We start from the raw sequence: 17,117 nt of genomic DNA on the forward strand, positions 1-17,117 counted from the left end.
TCCCCTCCCCTCCCCTCCCCTCCCATCCTCTCAGGTGATAACCTTGAGATGTGACGCAGTCTCTGCTTGAGCTAAAATTAAAACTACAGGAGACAACAGCTTGCATTCTTCTGTGAAATGAACTGTTTTGAAAAACCTTTTTTTGCTTTTGTCTCAAAATGGCCGGCCTATAGACTTATACCTGCACATACATTTAAATTTAGGTCAGATACTTGACATTTTGCTCCTTGCTGGACTGAATTTGCCTGCTGGTTGTAAATTCTAGTCAGGTGATAAAAGCTTCTGCAGCGTCCCTTTGTCCTCATCTCGTCTCCTCGTTTTTAAAATGAATTTCTACCAAACACAAGCCAGTCATCTGTCTCATATTGACCAGCTGCAACTTCTTTTTTCATCTATCCATTCATCACTTTTTCAGATCTCACTCCCTTTGCCCTGCAGCAGTCCTGCAGCAGAATCCTTCCTCTGCTCACTTCATCCCCCTCCTCCTCCTCCTCCCTGTGTTTCTCTCACTTATTTTTGGACACCGACAGAAGCCCACACAAACAATGCAAAAAAATCAAATAAAAAAATACAGGAAATGTCTGCACTGAGACCTGAAAATTCTTATTTCTCTTGTATTCTATGAACAGACACTTCTACATACCTACATACATCACCCCTTCCTTGGTCTTGGCTGCCGCCTCCTCCATGCCTGCTTTAGTCTTTTCTGCGGCGGCCACCACCCCCTCCTTGGCCATGGAGAAGCCTTTCATCAGTACATCCATGCTGGGCAATAGAACGGCTGGGCTCCCCCTGCTCCGAATGGGCCTGGCTGGTGTTTTTCAGTGAGGGTGCAGAGGAGATGATGGGAGATGGCAGAGCGTGTGCGCCTGAGGATGAGAGTGCTTTAGCTCCTCCTCTTGTTGGTGCTACAGCAGAGCGATGCACAGCAGGGCCACAGCAGGCAGACTGAAGGAAGAGGGGAGGAGGAGACAGACTGGATCAACGAGATGGAGAGAAGAGGAGGAGGAGGAGGAAAGAGGGATGGATGCTGCAGCATTTTAAAGCCATGCAGTATTCCTTTCAACCAGCCTCCATCATTCCTCCCTTATGATCACGCCATCCTTTTCTGTTTGCACGTTGCTTTGAGACTTCCTAGAGGCTGAGTTTGCTCCCAAAATTACATAACCAGACAGGCTTCAGTGGAGGGGAAGAGGATTTCTTTTTACGTCATACAACAGATGAAATCTGTCATGTAATCTATACAGTTTGGCCCAAAGATGTGATTTCATATTTATCACTTTCATAAATACTCAGTGTTTGTTTTCTAATCAAATCATGTGAATTGTTTACATGGGGCTTATTACTGTTCAAGGCTTTTGACTGAAGCCGTGGATTAGGGGAAACAAAGAAAGCATCTGCAGCCATTTTGCTGTTGTGAGTGGAGGATGAAAAATGCTTCGTCATCCCCACCTTAATGAGTCACAACCACCCACTCCTCCTCTCCCTCCTCCTCTCTTTCACCCTGACCCGCTGACTCGACAACAAAGCAGTTCTGTGATGACACTGATGCAACAATACCTTCAATTTAGTGTCACCAGAATTACGGTTTTAATCAGAACCCTGACATGTCGACTGACTGTAGTCACATTAAGCTATTAGTTGCTTTTTCTACCTGGTGTTCTGATTTCCAAAATCCCTCTGCCTTTCCACTTTGAACTGAAGGATTTGCATTCCTTGAAGAAATGCATTTAAGAGTTTTAGACTAAATTCATTTTGTGTTGAAGCTGTTTTGGTCAAACCTTGAGAATAACGTTATTTACAATCTCATGCAATACCATGAGATATCACGTTCACAGTATGTGTTGTAAATAACTCAGCTGCTACTACACCAAATTTTACATCAATACCTGTAAAATAGACTGAGTTATAGCCACTTTTGTCATGGTTAATGATTAGCTGTGGTGACCATCTTGAACTGGACTGGCTCCCAAAGTTAATCTGTTGTAGATGAAGAGCCATTGATTATTCCCGGAGGTTTTCATAGAAATCCATTCAGTGGTTCATGGGATATTTTGCTAACAGACAGAGCTGACTCCAAATAACTGTGGCAGCAGTTTAAAGATATATCTTATACAATCTGTTAGCTCTCATAATCTGTGTTAGGGATCAGTTTCAGCCACTACCACACCAGATTTCAGCTTGTTATCTGTGAAACTGTTGGAGTCATAGCCATGTTTGTGTTTTTTAAAGTCACTTGGCTGTGACGGCCATCTTGATCAATTCATTTCTCAACACTTCTCCATGTAGATTTAAGAAAACATTTATTCACATTGATATCAGTACATTCTGAGTGCATTTTTACATACTGTACTTGTGCATGTAGATAAATAGTGTGTTTCTCACATGCTCTCACAAACATGCTCATTTAGTTTTAAAATTAAAATACATTTGTGATTTCTGTGGGAGCAAAAAAAAAAAAAGAAAAAAAAAGACATTTCTGCGGTTTTACTTGAACACTTATTTTTTGTACACTTTTCCCTTTCATTTAAGAAACAGAGAGCTCAAATAATCAGGAAACAAACCAGAAAGAAGAACGCAGATGTGAGATCAGATCTTAACAGCAGACAAATATGTTTGACACCTAAAAACATAAAGCATTCTCATACTAACATTTAGTATTGCTTTCTATTATCCTAGACTGCAATAATATCTCACATTCCTGAGGAGTTTCCTCCTCTTTTGCTCGTTTTTCTCTCCATAACTCATCCCCACTTCCTGGTAACTCCTTTTGTTTTTGCCTGTGTTTACATGTCCTCCTCCCTTCATGTCACGCTTCCACTTTTTGTGTCTCCGTCTTCATCTTTATTCCTGGACGTTGAGGATCTGTGCAGACAATCCGTGGTGCCATTTCCTCAGCTTGGCAAAACGTGGCCCTTTGACCTCAGACTCAAACTTCTCTCTGACCGTGAGGATGACAAGATAAGGCTGTTAAATCCAACAACTTTAAACAATTTAAACAAAATGTTTTCATGTGATGTCACCTTTAAAGCTAAAAATTAGCAGCGTAATTTACCATAAAGACAGAATCTGACTTTGTCCAGACTGTGTTTAAAGCTCAGCAATGAACACGTCAACAGTCTTGTGAATGCTGATTTAGCATTTTCCTGTTAATTTTTGCCAAGATATTAAACTTTATTTACAAAGATTTTCCCCATAAAAATACATTGAGCTCTCCTCAGTTCTTTGAAAAACGTTGTTCTCCTTCAAATCCTCTTCAGCTGCTTGCTCTATCTGTATCCTCTTTTGCTCTATTTAGCTTTTAGCTGCTGTCTAAGAGTGAAAACTCATTTTTATGAGGTCATCTTTACCTTGATCTCTGCAGCGCTTCCTCATCTGGATCTTGCACTGCACAGACAAAAGAAAAGCACAATAAAGATTCATTTTTGCAAGGATTATTGAGAAAGTGTGAGGCATATCAGACAGGATGGAAAGCACAAAATCGACAGAAGGAGGCAGACTACTGACGGTATTCAGTGCCGGTGATATGAGCCAGCATCCTGAAGCTTTTGGACTGCAGGTTGGCAGCACGGCGAGCCCACTCAGACATGTCCTGGGTTGTTTCTCCTGGCCTGATCACCGCCTGATACACTGGAGAGGCACAGTCCACCACGGGCTCTTTGACGGGCAGAACTCCACTGCAGGGCGGAGGGCACACTTAGACCTCAGATCGTTTGATGTTTATTTTATTTACAACGCATCAGACATGAACTAATCTTAAACTTAGATTATTTAGTTTATTTTAGATTATTTTTGTTAACTCAGATTTATTCAGATTATGGCGAGGCCTCACCCTTCAACCTGGGGAGATGGGCCCATGGTAGGGGAGGTGGTGATTATACTTTTTTATATAATAAACTGACTAAAACTAAAGTTGTTCTAAGTCAGGGGTGGCCAATCCTGGTCCTCGAGGGCCACTATCCTGCATGTTTTTCTTGTTTCTCTGCTCCAACACACGTGATTCAGTGGTTAAATTACCTCTTCATGTTCTGCAGAAGCCTGTTAATCACCCACTGATTCAAACCAGGTGTGTTGGAGCAGAGAAACAAGTAAAACATGCAGGATGGTGGCCCTCAAGGATCAGGATCAGACACCCCTGTTCTAAGTTATTCTAAAAAATATCCAGATAAAACTAGCCTAAATGATGAGTGGAGTTTGTTGATCCCCAGGTAACCCAGTACAGGGGTTTGGGCTGGCCCTCCATCTAAAGGGTCAGAGTCTCAATGAGCTTCACAAGACTTCCTATTAATTCTTTCCTATTGTAAAGGCAAGGTTTGTTTGTTTTATTTTATAAAAACTGGTGCAGCCTTTACTTTCTTTTCTGTCTGTTTTAATAGCCTTTATTGATTGTGCCACTAGAGGACATCAATGAGACAAAAATGAGCCACACTGCACCATGAAACAAATCCATTGCCATTAAAACGTTGTTTGCATGAACTTTGTGAAAGTTAATTTTGATTTAATTTACAGTCAGGAAGTTATATGATCATGGTCAGTTCATGCATTCTGTTTCTATTTGTTCTGAGTTGTTTAATTAATCAGAAAACTGCTTTTTGCCTCATATAATTAACAATGCATTACTGTTATAGGTTTAAGGGGCCTGTAGTGTACAGTGTGCTAAACAACAGAGTGACTTAAAAGCACTGGATGGTGCTCTTCCAGCATTCTTCATGGAGGGTTAGAAAGTGAGTCTGTACAAATCATCAGCAGTGATTTTCATCATAGTTTGAAAATCTTGTCAGAACATTCCCATTCCATTAAATCCCATCCAAGGAAATCTCAACAATGTGTTCATTGTTCTTCACAATGTGATGCTAAAAATTCGAAACATGACTTGCGGTGTCACACTGTGTCCAAAGTACTTCTGCACATGAAACGGAGTTCATCAAAGTGTCATAGTTAGAACACCATGAGGCATAACATAAATGCACATACATAGTGAATACGGGCAGCAAGAGGGGATTTTCAAACATTTTAACGAGTGATTACTGCACTATGGAGCAATGCACAAGCTGTTGTGAAACGAAGAAGCCACGTGTTAGAGGAGGAGTGAGAGGAAAAGGCAACGCAGCTGTACTCACGCCAAAGGAGATCCGGCCTCCTCACTGAGGTCAGGTTCATGAGGGGAGGTTGGGGAGGGATGGGTGGAGGACAGCACAGGTGAGGTTGGTTTGTTGGATGAAATGAGCAGAGGAAAGTGGGTGAAAGGCACAGATGTGTCCACGGGACAGACACAGACAACAATGAAAAGCCTAAACATACACTACTGTAGATATCCTATTTGCAGCAGCGTATAGGGTTTAAGAGACCACATTATACTTTCTGTAATTTTACCTAACAGAAAAATCACAATTTAGAAGCTCTCAGTATATCCGCTTCACAGATTGTTCCCCTTATTACTGCAGGGAAAATCCTACTCTGAAGTAGTACATTTATTCAGTTCTGAACCTGTATGTGAGCATAATATGGACTCTTTGACATAAGCTCAAAAGCTGTGCTGCATTTGGCAGTTCACCCACATTACAAAGACAAGAAAGACAAAAAAAATACACCATTTTATACCAAATTAGACAGACAATTTGGATTATATTTGCACGTTTTGTGAAGTCATTTGTGAGATTATCAGTAGATTTTTTTGAATTTATTATTTTTCTTTTTACTCTTGGTTTGACTCAGTTTTTGTAGTTTTCTTTAGGCATCAAAACTACATGTTTAGGATTAGGAAAAGGCTGTGTGTTGGATGGTCTGTCTTTATTTACACATACCCTCTGCTATGAGTTGTGATTTTTATAGGACATGACTGAATGGCAGCATGTCATGGAAAGCATGTCGCTGGGATCATAATAACAAAAACCTGAAGTAACTGAGTGAATAATAACGCTGGTGTCACCTTCCTTTAAAATGCAAAACTCAGTTTTTGAAAGTCTAATTCTTTTATGTCTTCTGTTTTGTTAATTTGGGTGAGCCGACTGAACGTGATGAACTACCAAGTGAACCAATACAGACGGGTCAAATAAAAAAGGATGGGGAGTTATTTTAGCTGTGTGATCTCACCTGTCATGTCCTTTGGCCTGTGACTGTCCTGCGATGGCGTCCATGATGGCGTCCTGTGAGTACATGCTGATTGGTGTGTTGTACTGGGCGTGAACAATGGTGGCCTTTCCTCCGGGACCCCTCACCTCGATGGGTTTGTGGGTGGACAGGGCTGAGTCTTTCAAAGCTATGGGGTTAAAACTGGGGGTGTACTCCACACTGTGAGAGCATGTGTGAGGAGCGGGTGTCAGAAAAGGTGCAGGAGGTTTTAGTTTGTTGTTTGGTAATGCGGTAATCAACAAGGAGAGGTCATTACTGGGTTCTAAAAGTTACTTTTGCATCATTATTCAGTGCTTAGCTCAAAATACAAGCTGATACTTGGAAAAAATAGAATAAAGCTAACATACAAGTCCAAAGAATATCCCAACATGCAAATTCAAAGTAAACAGATCATTAACTAAACTAAAAAAAAAATCACTGGAAACACAAACATGTCAAATGATTCTTCCCACATTACAGTCAAGCATGGAGGAGCTGTGATCTTTGTTAGTATGCTGCATTTTTATGTTAAGTAAAAGTTCATTAAATAGCAGCAAAACAGTCATGCAAACGCTGATGGCAGAATCTCACTGGGCCTCTGACTTGAGGCTAGTTGGTGACCCAAACCTGACTCAACTTTGTGAGAAAAGATGGAAAATTTTCACTTCTGCATCACTGCATTTTGAATGCTTGTGACAATATTTTGAGACTAAATTGGTCACAGTTTCTTTTTAACATGTTCAAAATTCAAGCAGTTCTACTACAAGCCTGTCCGACTCAAGCGAGGAAATTGAGAATGTCTCAAAACATTCTGGAGACGAATGCTGTCCGCCAACAAGGCGCCAGAAGTCGCAGCCCAGTGAGATACTACCTTGAGGTATAAAAGGCAGTAATATTTCTAAAAAATGTTAAAGAGAGTCTCAAAATATGTTTTCAAATAGAGTCCTAGTGCAGTGAATACCTTCGGGTTTTAAGCTTGTTAGATTTTTTAGCTGTAAACTGCAAACTAATACAGTCAACCAGCTCAGTTGGTGCAATACTATGATTTAGTACTACTATGCAGTGGTTTCCAAACTTTTCAGCTTCTGACGCACAAAACAACAACAACAGAGACTCCCAACTCGATTATTGCTGGTTCAAGTGTAAAGTTGTTGCTAATAAATCAACTAAACAAGGATCTAATAACAGTTCAAACAGCCTCAACAATTGCTCTATTTTTTAGTCTATTTATAATGTCTGCTAACAATTATAAAAATATGTTATTAGCAATCAAGTCAAAATTTTACTTGTTGAATGGAAATCATCTCAAGTCCTGCCAACTTTGGGAACCACTGGTTTAGAGGAAGCTTTAACTTTTGGTTTACATCAAACTTTACACCCAAACTTCACAAAACACTGACAGTAATTCTAACTCTGCTGAGGTTGCTTCATGCACATAAAATGTAAAAACAAAGTGATATTACTGACTTTGCAGCTGTGTTGGCAATAACCTGAAGAGGAACAGACAGACAAATAGAGACAAAAGAGAAGAGAACGTTTCAAGCTGATGAAATGTCATGATAACATCATCCTGTATTTGTTGTGTAGGAAACTATCCAGCTCTCCTGTAATCCCATGCACAGGTTAGAATAGAAGTCATTTATCATCAGTCTGATGTTCGCCTGCTCTTCTTTCATCCAGAGGAATGACTGACAAGAACAGAAGTGTTTCAGTCACATGACACAGCAGGGGGGTGGGGGGGTTGCAAAGACACATTTAGCACAGAACAGACAGAAATATACACAAACATAGCACAAACCACCAGATCCATTTATGTCAGAAGTGGAGATATATACTGTAACACTGCAGGAGCTCTGTACTTTTATACCGGAGCTTTATAACTTCTATTACCCTTTCACCAAGAAATGTGTCCAAAAAAATCATAAAAATAAACTTAAACTTGACTTTTTCACACAAAGATTAACAGTCTGAGTTTTTAAAAGTCTTTTTAGCTCATAAAATATGTGAAATGTTCCCATTTTGCAGGGTGGATGTTATATTTGAGGTAAAATATTGTATTCTGGTCTTCACCAACACTGCTAATTAAAATCTATCCAACATGACTTGGACAGAACTTCATGGCCAACATATGGCATTAAAGTTGAGTTTATATTATATTTAGTGACGTCTGTTTAAGGTATCTCATCTCATTTGATAAAAAACAGGCAGAGTATTATTAATATCACTGTTTTTTTTGCCAACTTGGTAAATCATCTGCACAGCTACTGTAGCTCACATCACATGACTATTCAGTTGAGTCAATCTGATAACTTTAGTCAAAACAATGTCACTAAAAATAACTTATTGAGCGTGATGAATGTTGTAGTAATATAATTTTCCTGTGTAAGGCAATGCATTAGCTGTGTGGTTATCAAATAGCTACTTGAGATTCGTGGAAAAAACCTTTGGCTAACTCTGACAGATTTAATGTTATTTCTCTATTTTTTTCACAGCCCCTGCCACAAAATAAATATACTTGTCCAAGATTGTAGAAAGCTACTGGCATCAATAAATTATTACTTAACTGAATTAAATTGTTGGAAACAGGTTGAGTACGTCTTTAACAAAAGCAGTAAAGGCAATCACACAGCTGATTGGTTCAATCGCTCTTTTTTTCTTGCGTTGGACATTTTGAAGACATTTAGGAGAACAGTTTTATGAATCGTTTCTGTGTGAGAACGTGTGGTAAGATGACTGCCAAATAAATGGAACGAGGTGTTCCCTGTTGCTGTCAATGTGTTTATTTTGACTTGTTTTTACAGAACTCGGGTTGGTTCTGGATACAGTAGGTACTGTAAAGAGATGTCCCATCCCACTCAGGGGACATCTCCTTATAGACTGGGAGTGCCCTAACTTAGGTTTGGCATTCAGGATGATGGTGTGTAACCAGAGCGGAAAGTTCCATGACCAGGTCCAACAGCTGCTCTGACTACGTGTGTGTGTGTGTGTGTGTCCATGTTCTCTGAGAGGTGGGGCCGCCGGCAGGACTGAGATCATCGTCCTGTGTTCTGCTTGGAGCTTGTTTCCTGACACCTGATGTCCCATTGGCTGCCACTGTAAAGCAGCTCAGCTCCAGAGGGGAAACACATTAGCTGAGACTGATACCTGGATGTGATATGTCAAAGGTTTCACCCTTAATTAACCTCTCAAAGTATTCCATGGTGGAAGCGCCACTAATACTTACGGTGTGTCTCCCTCCAAAGAGGGAACTGTTCTCTTTGTGACGACAAATCTGTAGAAATGTGGACTGCATCGAAAGTTGCCTGGTTTGGATGTTTATTTTAATATCATTTAGAAATTCTGGTGTCAGTCTTATTAATTTGAATAAACTCCACACAAAGATCTCAAAATTAAAGATCCAGCATTCCTTGAAGGAATGCATATCGCCCGCTGCCTTTCACGCCAGAGTTATAAACTAAGATCTTCTGTTCAGAAATAACTCAGTTGTAGTAGTTTTGGTCAAATCTAGAAAAAAAACCATTAAGCATGATTTAATTCAATTTTGCAAATTCTCCCACGACCTGTTAGCGCTCAGAGTGTGTTGGTAATGACTCTCGGCTACTACCACATCAAATTTGAGCTCAATATCTATAAAACTCACTTTGTTATAGCCTTGTTTGTATTTGCTAAGGTTGAATAGCTGTGGTGGCCATCTTGAATTGAATTTACCCCAATAGTTAATCAATTGTAGATGTACTTTGAATGACTACTTTCTGAGAGTTTCATTAACATCTGACCAACGTTTCACAAGATATTTTGCTAACAGCCAATTAAAGTTGTTTAGTTTTCGCCAAACGTGTTGTGAATGACTCTCAGCTACAGACTGACCGAATCATACTCTGTTTTGTGTTTTCTTTAATGAGTTGTCTCCTTAGAAATATAATTCTAAGGAGATTAAAAGCAAAACACCCATTTGAATTTAACCAGATTATTAACTTGTATTAAAAAAAAACAGCTTAGCTTTTTACTTCATTGATAGACTATAATGTTAAACAATATATATCTATATATCTATATATATATATATATATATATATATATATATATATATATATATATATATATAGTTCTGGGCCTGACATTTTATCAATGGGCAGGTACACTAAAATGCATTAAAAGATGAGATTAAGGAATTTAAGCACTACTAAGTGAAAGAAACTAAATTTTTGCTGCCTTTTTAAAAATCTTCTCTTTCATAAAAACCGAAGAAGACAAACGATAATTCGTTTAGTTCTTTATAAATTCCTCTGAAAGTTTGGACACGGGCACCGAGATGGCTGGACGTTCAGCAGAGAGCTCAGATCAGCCTGCAATAAAGACGACCCCGAAGTCCAACCTGCTGCTATTCTGTTACCTGGTCTGAGGCCAGAGACGCTTGTGTAAACCATCTGGAAATAGAGTCACGTGTGAGCGTCACGTGAAAGCCCGGTAATGAAAAGTTCTGAACACATTTTCTTTTTATAGACCGGTTAATGTACAGTTAAACGAGGAAGATGTCATTTCATTCCTCCGGAGTGAAGAATTTTGCAGGTTTTAGTTCTTTGCACTAGATCAGAGAAACAATGAACTATTCTTAGTTCTTCATAACTGGAGGTAAAAATGCTTAAAGCTATCCTCTTTTTTATTTTTTATTTTTAAATGTTTCACAAAGCAAGTAAAGGCCTGATATTGCAAGGATGAAAACAATTATAAAAGAGCAGAATTCAGAGAAGAATCTGAGAAATTCAAACTTTATTGTCATATATTTAGAGGAAATAATATTTGTATAATTTTTTTTAGAATTCTGCCCCACCCACTAGCTACTTTAGTTATTTACAATTGACTTAATATATATTAGTAAAGTATACAATTAAGATCCTGCAATTCATTTTATGTCCTAAAGGTTTTTCTGAGAGCCTGGCTCCTTCATTTGTACTTCTGAAAAATCTTCCCCCCTTCTAAAAAAAATACAGAATGTTTCTCAGATTTATAGAGAAAAGACTCTGAAATACACTGAAGGTGGCAGCCAGTTTTGTTTTTGCTCTTTCTGTGTTTTGGTTGGTGTTTGCTGACCTCTGACCTCCCTGCAGCTGCTGTGTGAATATTTTACACTAGAGGGCAGCAGAGCTCTGCCTCATGACAACAAGAACTGATTTGCTCACAACAAGAAGATAAAAACACATTTGACTTATTTTTTTTGTGACAGTTGTATGATATGGCATTGTTTTTGTGCAGTTATGTGTATAAATGTGTGTTTGTGTGTTTCATACCTTCTGGTGTGGGATGATGGGCATCGGTGACTCCATTCTTGGAGTTGCCGTGGGAACTGGAGCGGGACGTCTTGATCTGTGTACACACAGCAAAATATCTATTTAAAATCAGTTCATTCGCTCATAAACGTGTCTCTCTTGCTGTGACTTCTGTTTAGGCTGCAGAAAAAGGCTGTTTTGACATGTATTTATTGTAGGAGGAAATCTTTTTATTTGATATCTGAATCTAGCATTTATTCTGGTAACACTGCGAGAGCAATCCTAAATGTTCACACTGATTTGTGCAAAGTAGTTTTCCTGAATTTCCTGTGACTCCACTACATTTGTTTGCATCATCTACATCAGTTGTTTCAGCTGTTTGTTAGAGTTTAGGTGTGCTGGTTGTTTACTTCTGCATTGAGAGCGTAAGTTTGTTGGTGGCCAACTTGATCTTGTTCTGGGCCTCCAGGTGTGTCATCCCGTCGGTGCTGGCCCCATCGATGGCTGCGATAATGTCGCCCTGGGCCAGGCTCCCACCTGCTGCCTTACTGGCGGGGGTTATCTGTGGAAGGCGGGTCAACAGAGCATATCACACATAGACAAAAATATGCAGTAACTGGATATTTGAGTGGTATTTATTCACCTTTGAATAAGAATTATATCTGAGTCTGCATTTTAATGTAAGTGTAGAGGCGCAACAGATAAAATCTGAAGGTAATGATGCTATTGTCTTATTAGTCAACTAAGCAGACACTATTTTTTCTGTCTGATAAGTCTTTGCTGAGGTAAATGAATAAAAAAGCAACATGAAGGACAAACAACAGGAAGTTGTCATTTCTGATGTTTGCTACAAACAGAATCAGATTGGAGTCTTGTGCAGCTGAAAACAGGAAGACATTCTAAACAACCTTTCATATTTTGACCCTCAGCCGTTTATGTTTTTAGCTTGGCAATAATAAAAAAAAAAAAAAAAATAAAAATCAGTGAAACTCCACAGAAACGAGGCTTTGCTGAAAGCTCGGAGACGTACAGTGCTGGGTTTAGACTTACAGTCAACTCGTTAAAAAGTTAAAAATAAGAAATGCTGTTGATGCCTATGGCTTCAAGCTGATGGACTCTACTGTGCGCACTTTCACCACCTAACACACACACACACAAACACAAACACACACCTGCTACTGACATTCATGCATGAATCTTGTCTGATTCTGGGTTTTAGAAACATGTTTACATTAACTAATAAAACTCAGTCAAATCATCACTTCATGTCTTTGAGCTCACATTTCATCCTTGAAAATTGGGATTCAGTGATGAAATTATGATAATAGATATCATTATATTAATATATAATGCTGTATTGTTATTATATATTATGAAAAATCAAGGTGATAGATTATTATTATTATTATTCCAAATACATTTTATAGGAGATGAGGGGGAAAGATTTGTCCAAATGTTGCAAGTTTTCTCAGAATAAAAACATGTAAGTTTGTTTTACAGTTAAAATTAGTTAGACACAACTTAAACATGATTCAAATACACACCCACACATCTTTCATGTGCACTGGCTCAGTTTGGTAACAAATAAGAGACCAGAGAGTCAGCCTCAGAAGAATAAAATGGCAATAATGACACACAGGTCAAAGGTCAGGATTAGACTTTAAAACAATTTATACTTGACAACAAGACTGACGGTAACTTAAACTCTGTGCACAGAGCCAATTATTTAACTTTTTGAGCTTTGGCTAACATTATGTGTCTCCATTTCTCTTTCTTTTCTTAGTTCTTGGCAAAAGTCGGCAGAAATCCAAACCCCAGCTGTGTTACGTCAAACTGTAATGCCAGCCTGAGCTGTCACGTCGAGCCGCGGTGCTTTAGGTTAACCTGCTGGGCTCCTTCGCAACCAGGGGATGAGACAAATCTAACAATACAGACCACAAAAAATAAAAAAATCCCAAAGATCTAGATCAAAAGGCAAGAAACTAACATGTCAGTCAGTGTAAGTCAGCCTAATGATGACTGCCGAATAAAGAGCTGGGGGCGTGAGGGAGGAGAGATAATACGGCTCCACTCAGGTGAGCATCACCCTCTCCATTGTCTCCTCTTTCTCTCATTTCCTGACTCTATCTGCTCCTCCTCAGGCGCAACTCCAGAGGCTGGAAATGAAACTGACTCGCAGCGAAGAATTAAGCTTACTAAAGGTAACACAAGCTGCCATTAGCGTCTTCACACTCCTCACATCTCTTCATCCATCCTAACTCTTCTCTGATGCTATTTAAAGCAAACGCTGTTAATGCTCCAGCAGTGGTGCCAAAGAGTGACCCGGTCTCTGCTGAACAGTCATTTGCTGTCTTCATTTGCACATTAATGCTCATAAATTTATGCTCATAAAACTAAAAGTTGACAATTATTGAAACACTGCAGCTACAAAAAGAGTGTAACATTTGTTATGGCTAATAATAACATGGCTAATAAATCTTTTTGAGCTAAATTTATCCTCAAAATTGTAACTTTGAAATTACATTTGGTATATTTTGAATAAACTGGTATAAATGTATTCAGTTATTGCTCACTACATCCTGTTTTTTTTTTTGTCCTAATAAAGTCAGGTTATAATTAAGCACTAAAATGTAACTTAATTGCACAATTTGTCATATTTTTAAAGAGTGGTAAATAAAACTCATGAACTTACAGCAGTGAAATACCAATTTCCGACTTTCCACTGCTAGTTTATTCTGTAAATCTCTGTGGAGATCACCCTGGAGCCTCCCTGTCATCATCATCACATACAGCAACATTACATAATCACCCACATACAAATCACACCTACAGTATGTGCACACACACACACATTTACAGTAATGCACATGCATAAACACAAGCTGTGAAAGGTTAAAGGTGGCAAACTTTGTTTTGCAAAGTTAACCTTTAACCCTATTGACATTTAAACTGTTTTAACTGAAAAATATACGAGAATCTTTGCAGATTTGTTGTGAATTAATGTCAGCTGAAATAACTGTTAAATGGAAGTGTATGTTTATCATCTTTGAGTTGCTCATTTTATTGAAGTTGTTTGATTATTGCAAAAAAAATTGAAGATATTTAGTTTCGGTTTTAAATTTATGCTTTCAGCGACACACCATTTGTTGCTTTTTTTAAACTTCTAAGTTGTTTTGTGCAATTCTGAGCACAAATTCTGTCCTTACCCTGGAGATGGTGAGCGGCATATTGAAGTCCTTCCCTCCCTGTAGTCTGAAGCCCCATGGAGCCGGGCCGTTCAGAGTCACTGTGTACGTGCTCATCTTCTGTTAAATGTCAGCTCTCCTCCGGCTAACAGCTCCTTCTGAATAAGAATTTTCTCCTTCTGTTTGGGTTTTTTTTTTTTTTTTTGGTTCTGCTTATCCCGTTTTTTCTTTTCTTTTGTCCCGGTCCGTGCCGTGCCCGTCCCCCCCGTCAGCCCAGCCTTCTCTCCTGGTCTGCTCCCAGCTCTCAGGACAAACACCCTGCTGGTGCTGGTCGGTGGGTGGGTGGGTCAGGTGCTGTGAAAACCTCTGAGACACACAAACGGACACACAGGCATGCGTTGTGCACACAAACACACGTGTGCAGAAACACACACAGACAGAAAGCAGAGGTGAGCCAATGCAGGAAAAAGTTATCTGTCTCTGCAAACCCTTCACCTTCAGAGCCTGAAATCTGACAACTAGCAGGAAAGCAAAGCCTCAAAAGTCAACATTAAGCTAAATATTAAGATGGAGAATAATTTTTTGCCTGTGAGATTGAAGTTAAGGGACAGACAGGCTAAGAATAGCTGAGACTAGCAGAGACACAGGGGCCGTGGCCCCCGTATAAGGTCTGTAACACGAAGCCCCAGAATGCTTCACTGCCGATTCACATGGCCAATATAGACCCCTCTTACTGCAACACATTCTTCCTCTCTCTTAGCGCTATCAGTGCGTGCTGCCAGCACCCCATTATGTGCAATCAGTTTTTGTGCACTGACGTTGTTTGCTTTTGTGCCGTGAGGTGTTTAAATCTGCTTGAGAAAGGAAACAACAAATTACCCAGAGCTGATTTCCTGGAAACACACTCTCTGAGCTGAACAGACTGCCCATTCTCTGCTGGTGTGTGTGGGTGTCATTTGGAGCAGTTTAATTAGAAGCCAGCCACATTTGTTAGGGTTAAATGAACACAAACTGCAGAATGTTTAATGGGTGGCTGCAGACTGCCTTTATGTCATATCTAGATATTTCTGGGACTCAGCCCACACCCATTAAAAATCAAAGGCTATTCACAAGTGAAAACACCTAAGTTTTAATGTGCTTTTCTCTAAAACTCTCAAACACCTCTTGTTAAGAGCTCTAATATAATGCTGCTTGTTTTGCAATGGAATTCATTCCAGCAAGTATTTCTTTCAGATTTGGCCTAGTGTCACTGGGGTTGCATAATATCGTAGTTTGTGCACATGTTGCACGTTTAGCTCTGTGGGTTCCTCTTGCTGAGGCCAAATTCTGACCCTGCCATCTGCATGCCCCAGTGAAAGTCACTGATTACATTTTATCCCTTTTTTCAACTGTGATCTCTGACTTTTTGTGCATGTGTTACACTAATTGGCTGACTAGTCAACTGTGTTAACTAGGACAAGAATTCTCAACACAGTGTTAAAGGGATGGTTCACGTGTTCCTGAGTTATTTTCAGCAGTCAGTGTCTTACCTGCAGTAAACAGCAGTCAGTGCTGGGAGAAAGGCTAATTTGAGTAATAAAGAGTAAAACTAAATAAGTGAAATTAACAATAAAATGTTGATGTTGGACTCAATCCAGTCAAACCTGTCACATCTTTAAATACTTTTTAAAAACTTTTCAAAATGCCTCTAATGAGTTGAAAGAGAAAAGATGGTTCGAGTTGAGTTGGTTTTTGGAGACAGTAAAGAGAAGTGATGAATTTCTTTGGCATTAGTCCTAATATTAGCACCATTTACTTACACCATAATTTGCAGACTCATCCAATGTAGTGATTCTTGATTACATTTAGCTGTTTTATGTTTTCTGTTGATGTTTTTGACACATGGACAGTTAAAAAAAGTAAAAAGTTTATATTAAATACAAGAAACTCTCTCTCTCTTTTTGGCTTCCAGTAGCTTTTTAAGTTAAGATTTGACATTTTGTTTTAATGTCACATTTATTTTCCTTTCAGCTGCTTCCTTCTGCAGGGATTGCCACAGCGAGGAAACTCGCAGGAAAGATTTGGCAACTTTCATACCAGATGGCTTTCCTTAAACAACCTGAGCTTGAACCTGAAGCCTTAGGATAACAATGTTTTAATATCACATAATTTTCTAAAATATCTAATATGATTGACATCAAGGGTCCTAAACACTTTGCTGTAGACATATTGAACAAATACATTTGGATGGATGGTTTGTGGCATATTAAATGTCACAACTTTGGGCCTTAATTGCATCCCAGCCATGTGATCAGAGAAGCAAGGAGACTAAAGCTTCACCCACTGAGGCAGATTTGATATTTCTCATTCATTTAAACTCACAACAATACGAGCAAAGGCAACAAAACAATAATAAAAATGCTAATAAATCAATAGGAACATAAAAGGGTTCCACTCCTTCATGGTTAGAGTTTTAATAAACCAGTAAAGAAGCCTTGCAGTAGTCAAATAAATGGCTTTATCTAAGGTATTAAATGAAAGAAGTCACCCACACATAAAGACTTCAACAACACTG

At 39.1% G+C, this 17,117-nt stretch overlaps 2 protein-coding genes across 4 annotated transcripts in view; both read right to left on the minus strand.

The window, feature by feature from the left end:
• Window positions 1-965, minus strand: part of sncgb (synuclein, gamma b (breast cancer-specific protein 1)) — a 12,115-nt gene extending 11,150 nt beyond the window's left edge. Inside the window, exon 1 of one of the 2 annotated variants that reach the window (XM_017436840.3) lies at window positions 644-965. In XM_017436840.3, coding sequence (XP_017292329.1) covers window positions 644-764 — 121 coding nt within the window. In that variant the 5' untranslated portion in view covers window positions 765-965. The remainder of the gene's footprint in view (window positions 1-643) is intronic. The other variant, XM_017436847.3, reaches the window with a different exon arrangement.
• Window positions 966-2,377: 1,412 nt separating this feature from the next.
• Window positions 2,378-15,137, minus strand: ldb3b (LIM domain binding 3b). 2 transcript variants are annotated; one of them, XM_017436821.3, is made up of 9 exons: window positions 14,585-15,132; window positions 11,789-11,940; window positions 11,400-11,475; window positions 7,579-7,601; window positions 6,094-6,291; window positions 5,121-5,144; window positions 3,508-3,677; window positions 3,351-3,387; window positions 2,378-2,941 (listed from the first exon to the last, which is right to left on the minus strand). In XM_017436821.3, the coding sequence occupies exons 1-9, from the start codon at window positions 14,678-14,680 to the stop codon at window positions 2,845-2,847; spliced, it is 873 nt and encodes a 290-aa protein (XP_017292310.1). In that variant the 5' UTR covers window positions 14,681-15,132; the 3' UTR covers window positions 2,378-2,844. The 2 variants fall into 2 exon arrangements, with proteins under 2 accessions (XP_017292310.1, XP_017292316.1); XM_017436827.3 differs by lacking the exon at window positions 5,121-5,144 and having other exon boundaries at window positions 14,585-15,137.
• Window positions 15,138-17,117: the final 1,980 nt, after the last annotated feature.

The sequence above is a fragment of the Kryptolebias marmoratus genome, linkage group LG17, assembly GCF_001649575.2.
Source record: "Kryptolebias marmoratus isolate JLee-2015 linkage group LG17, ASM164957v2, whole genome shotgun sequence".
Taxonomy (NCBI): domain Eukaryota; kingdom Metazoa; phylum Chordata; class Actinopteri; order Cyprinodontiformes; family Rivulidae; genus Kryptolebias; species Kryptolebias marmoratus.

Bases quoted from the DNA above. Each gene is read 5' to 3' on its own strand.
- ldb3b (XM_017436821.3), bottom strand. From the start codon at position 14,680: ATGAGCACGTACACAGTGACTCTGAACGGCCCGGCTCCATGGGGCTTC. The intron at 7,602-11,399 runs GTATGAAACACA...GTTCCTCTTCAG, and splicing joins CCATCATCCCACACCAGAAG to GTTATTGCCAACACAGCTGC. The intron at 3,678-5,120 runs GTGAGTACAGCT...TCCGCCCTGCAG, and splicing joins GAGGCCGGATCTCCTTTGGC to TGGAGTTCTGCCCGTCAAAG.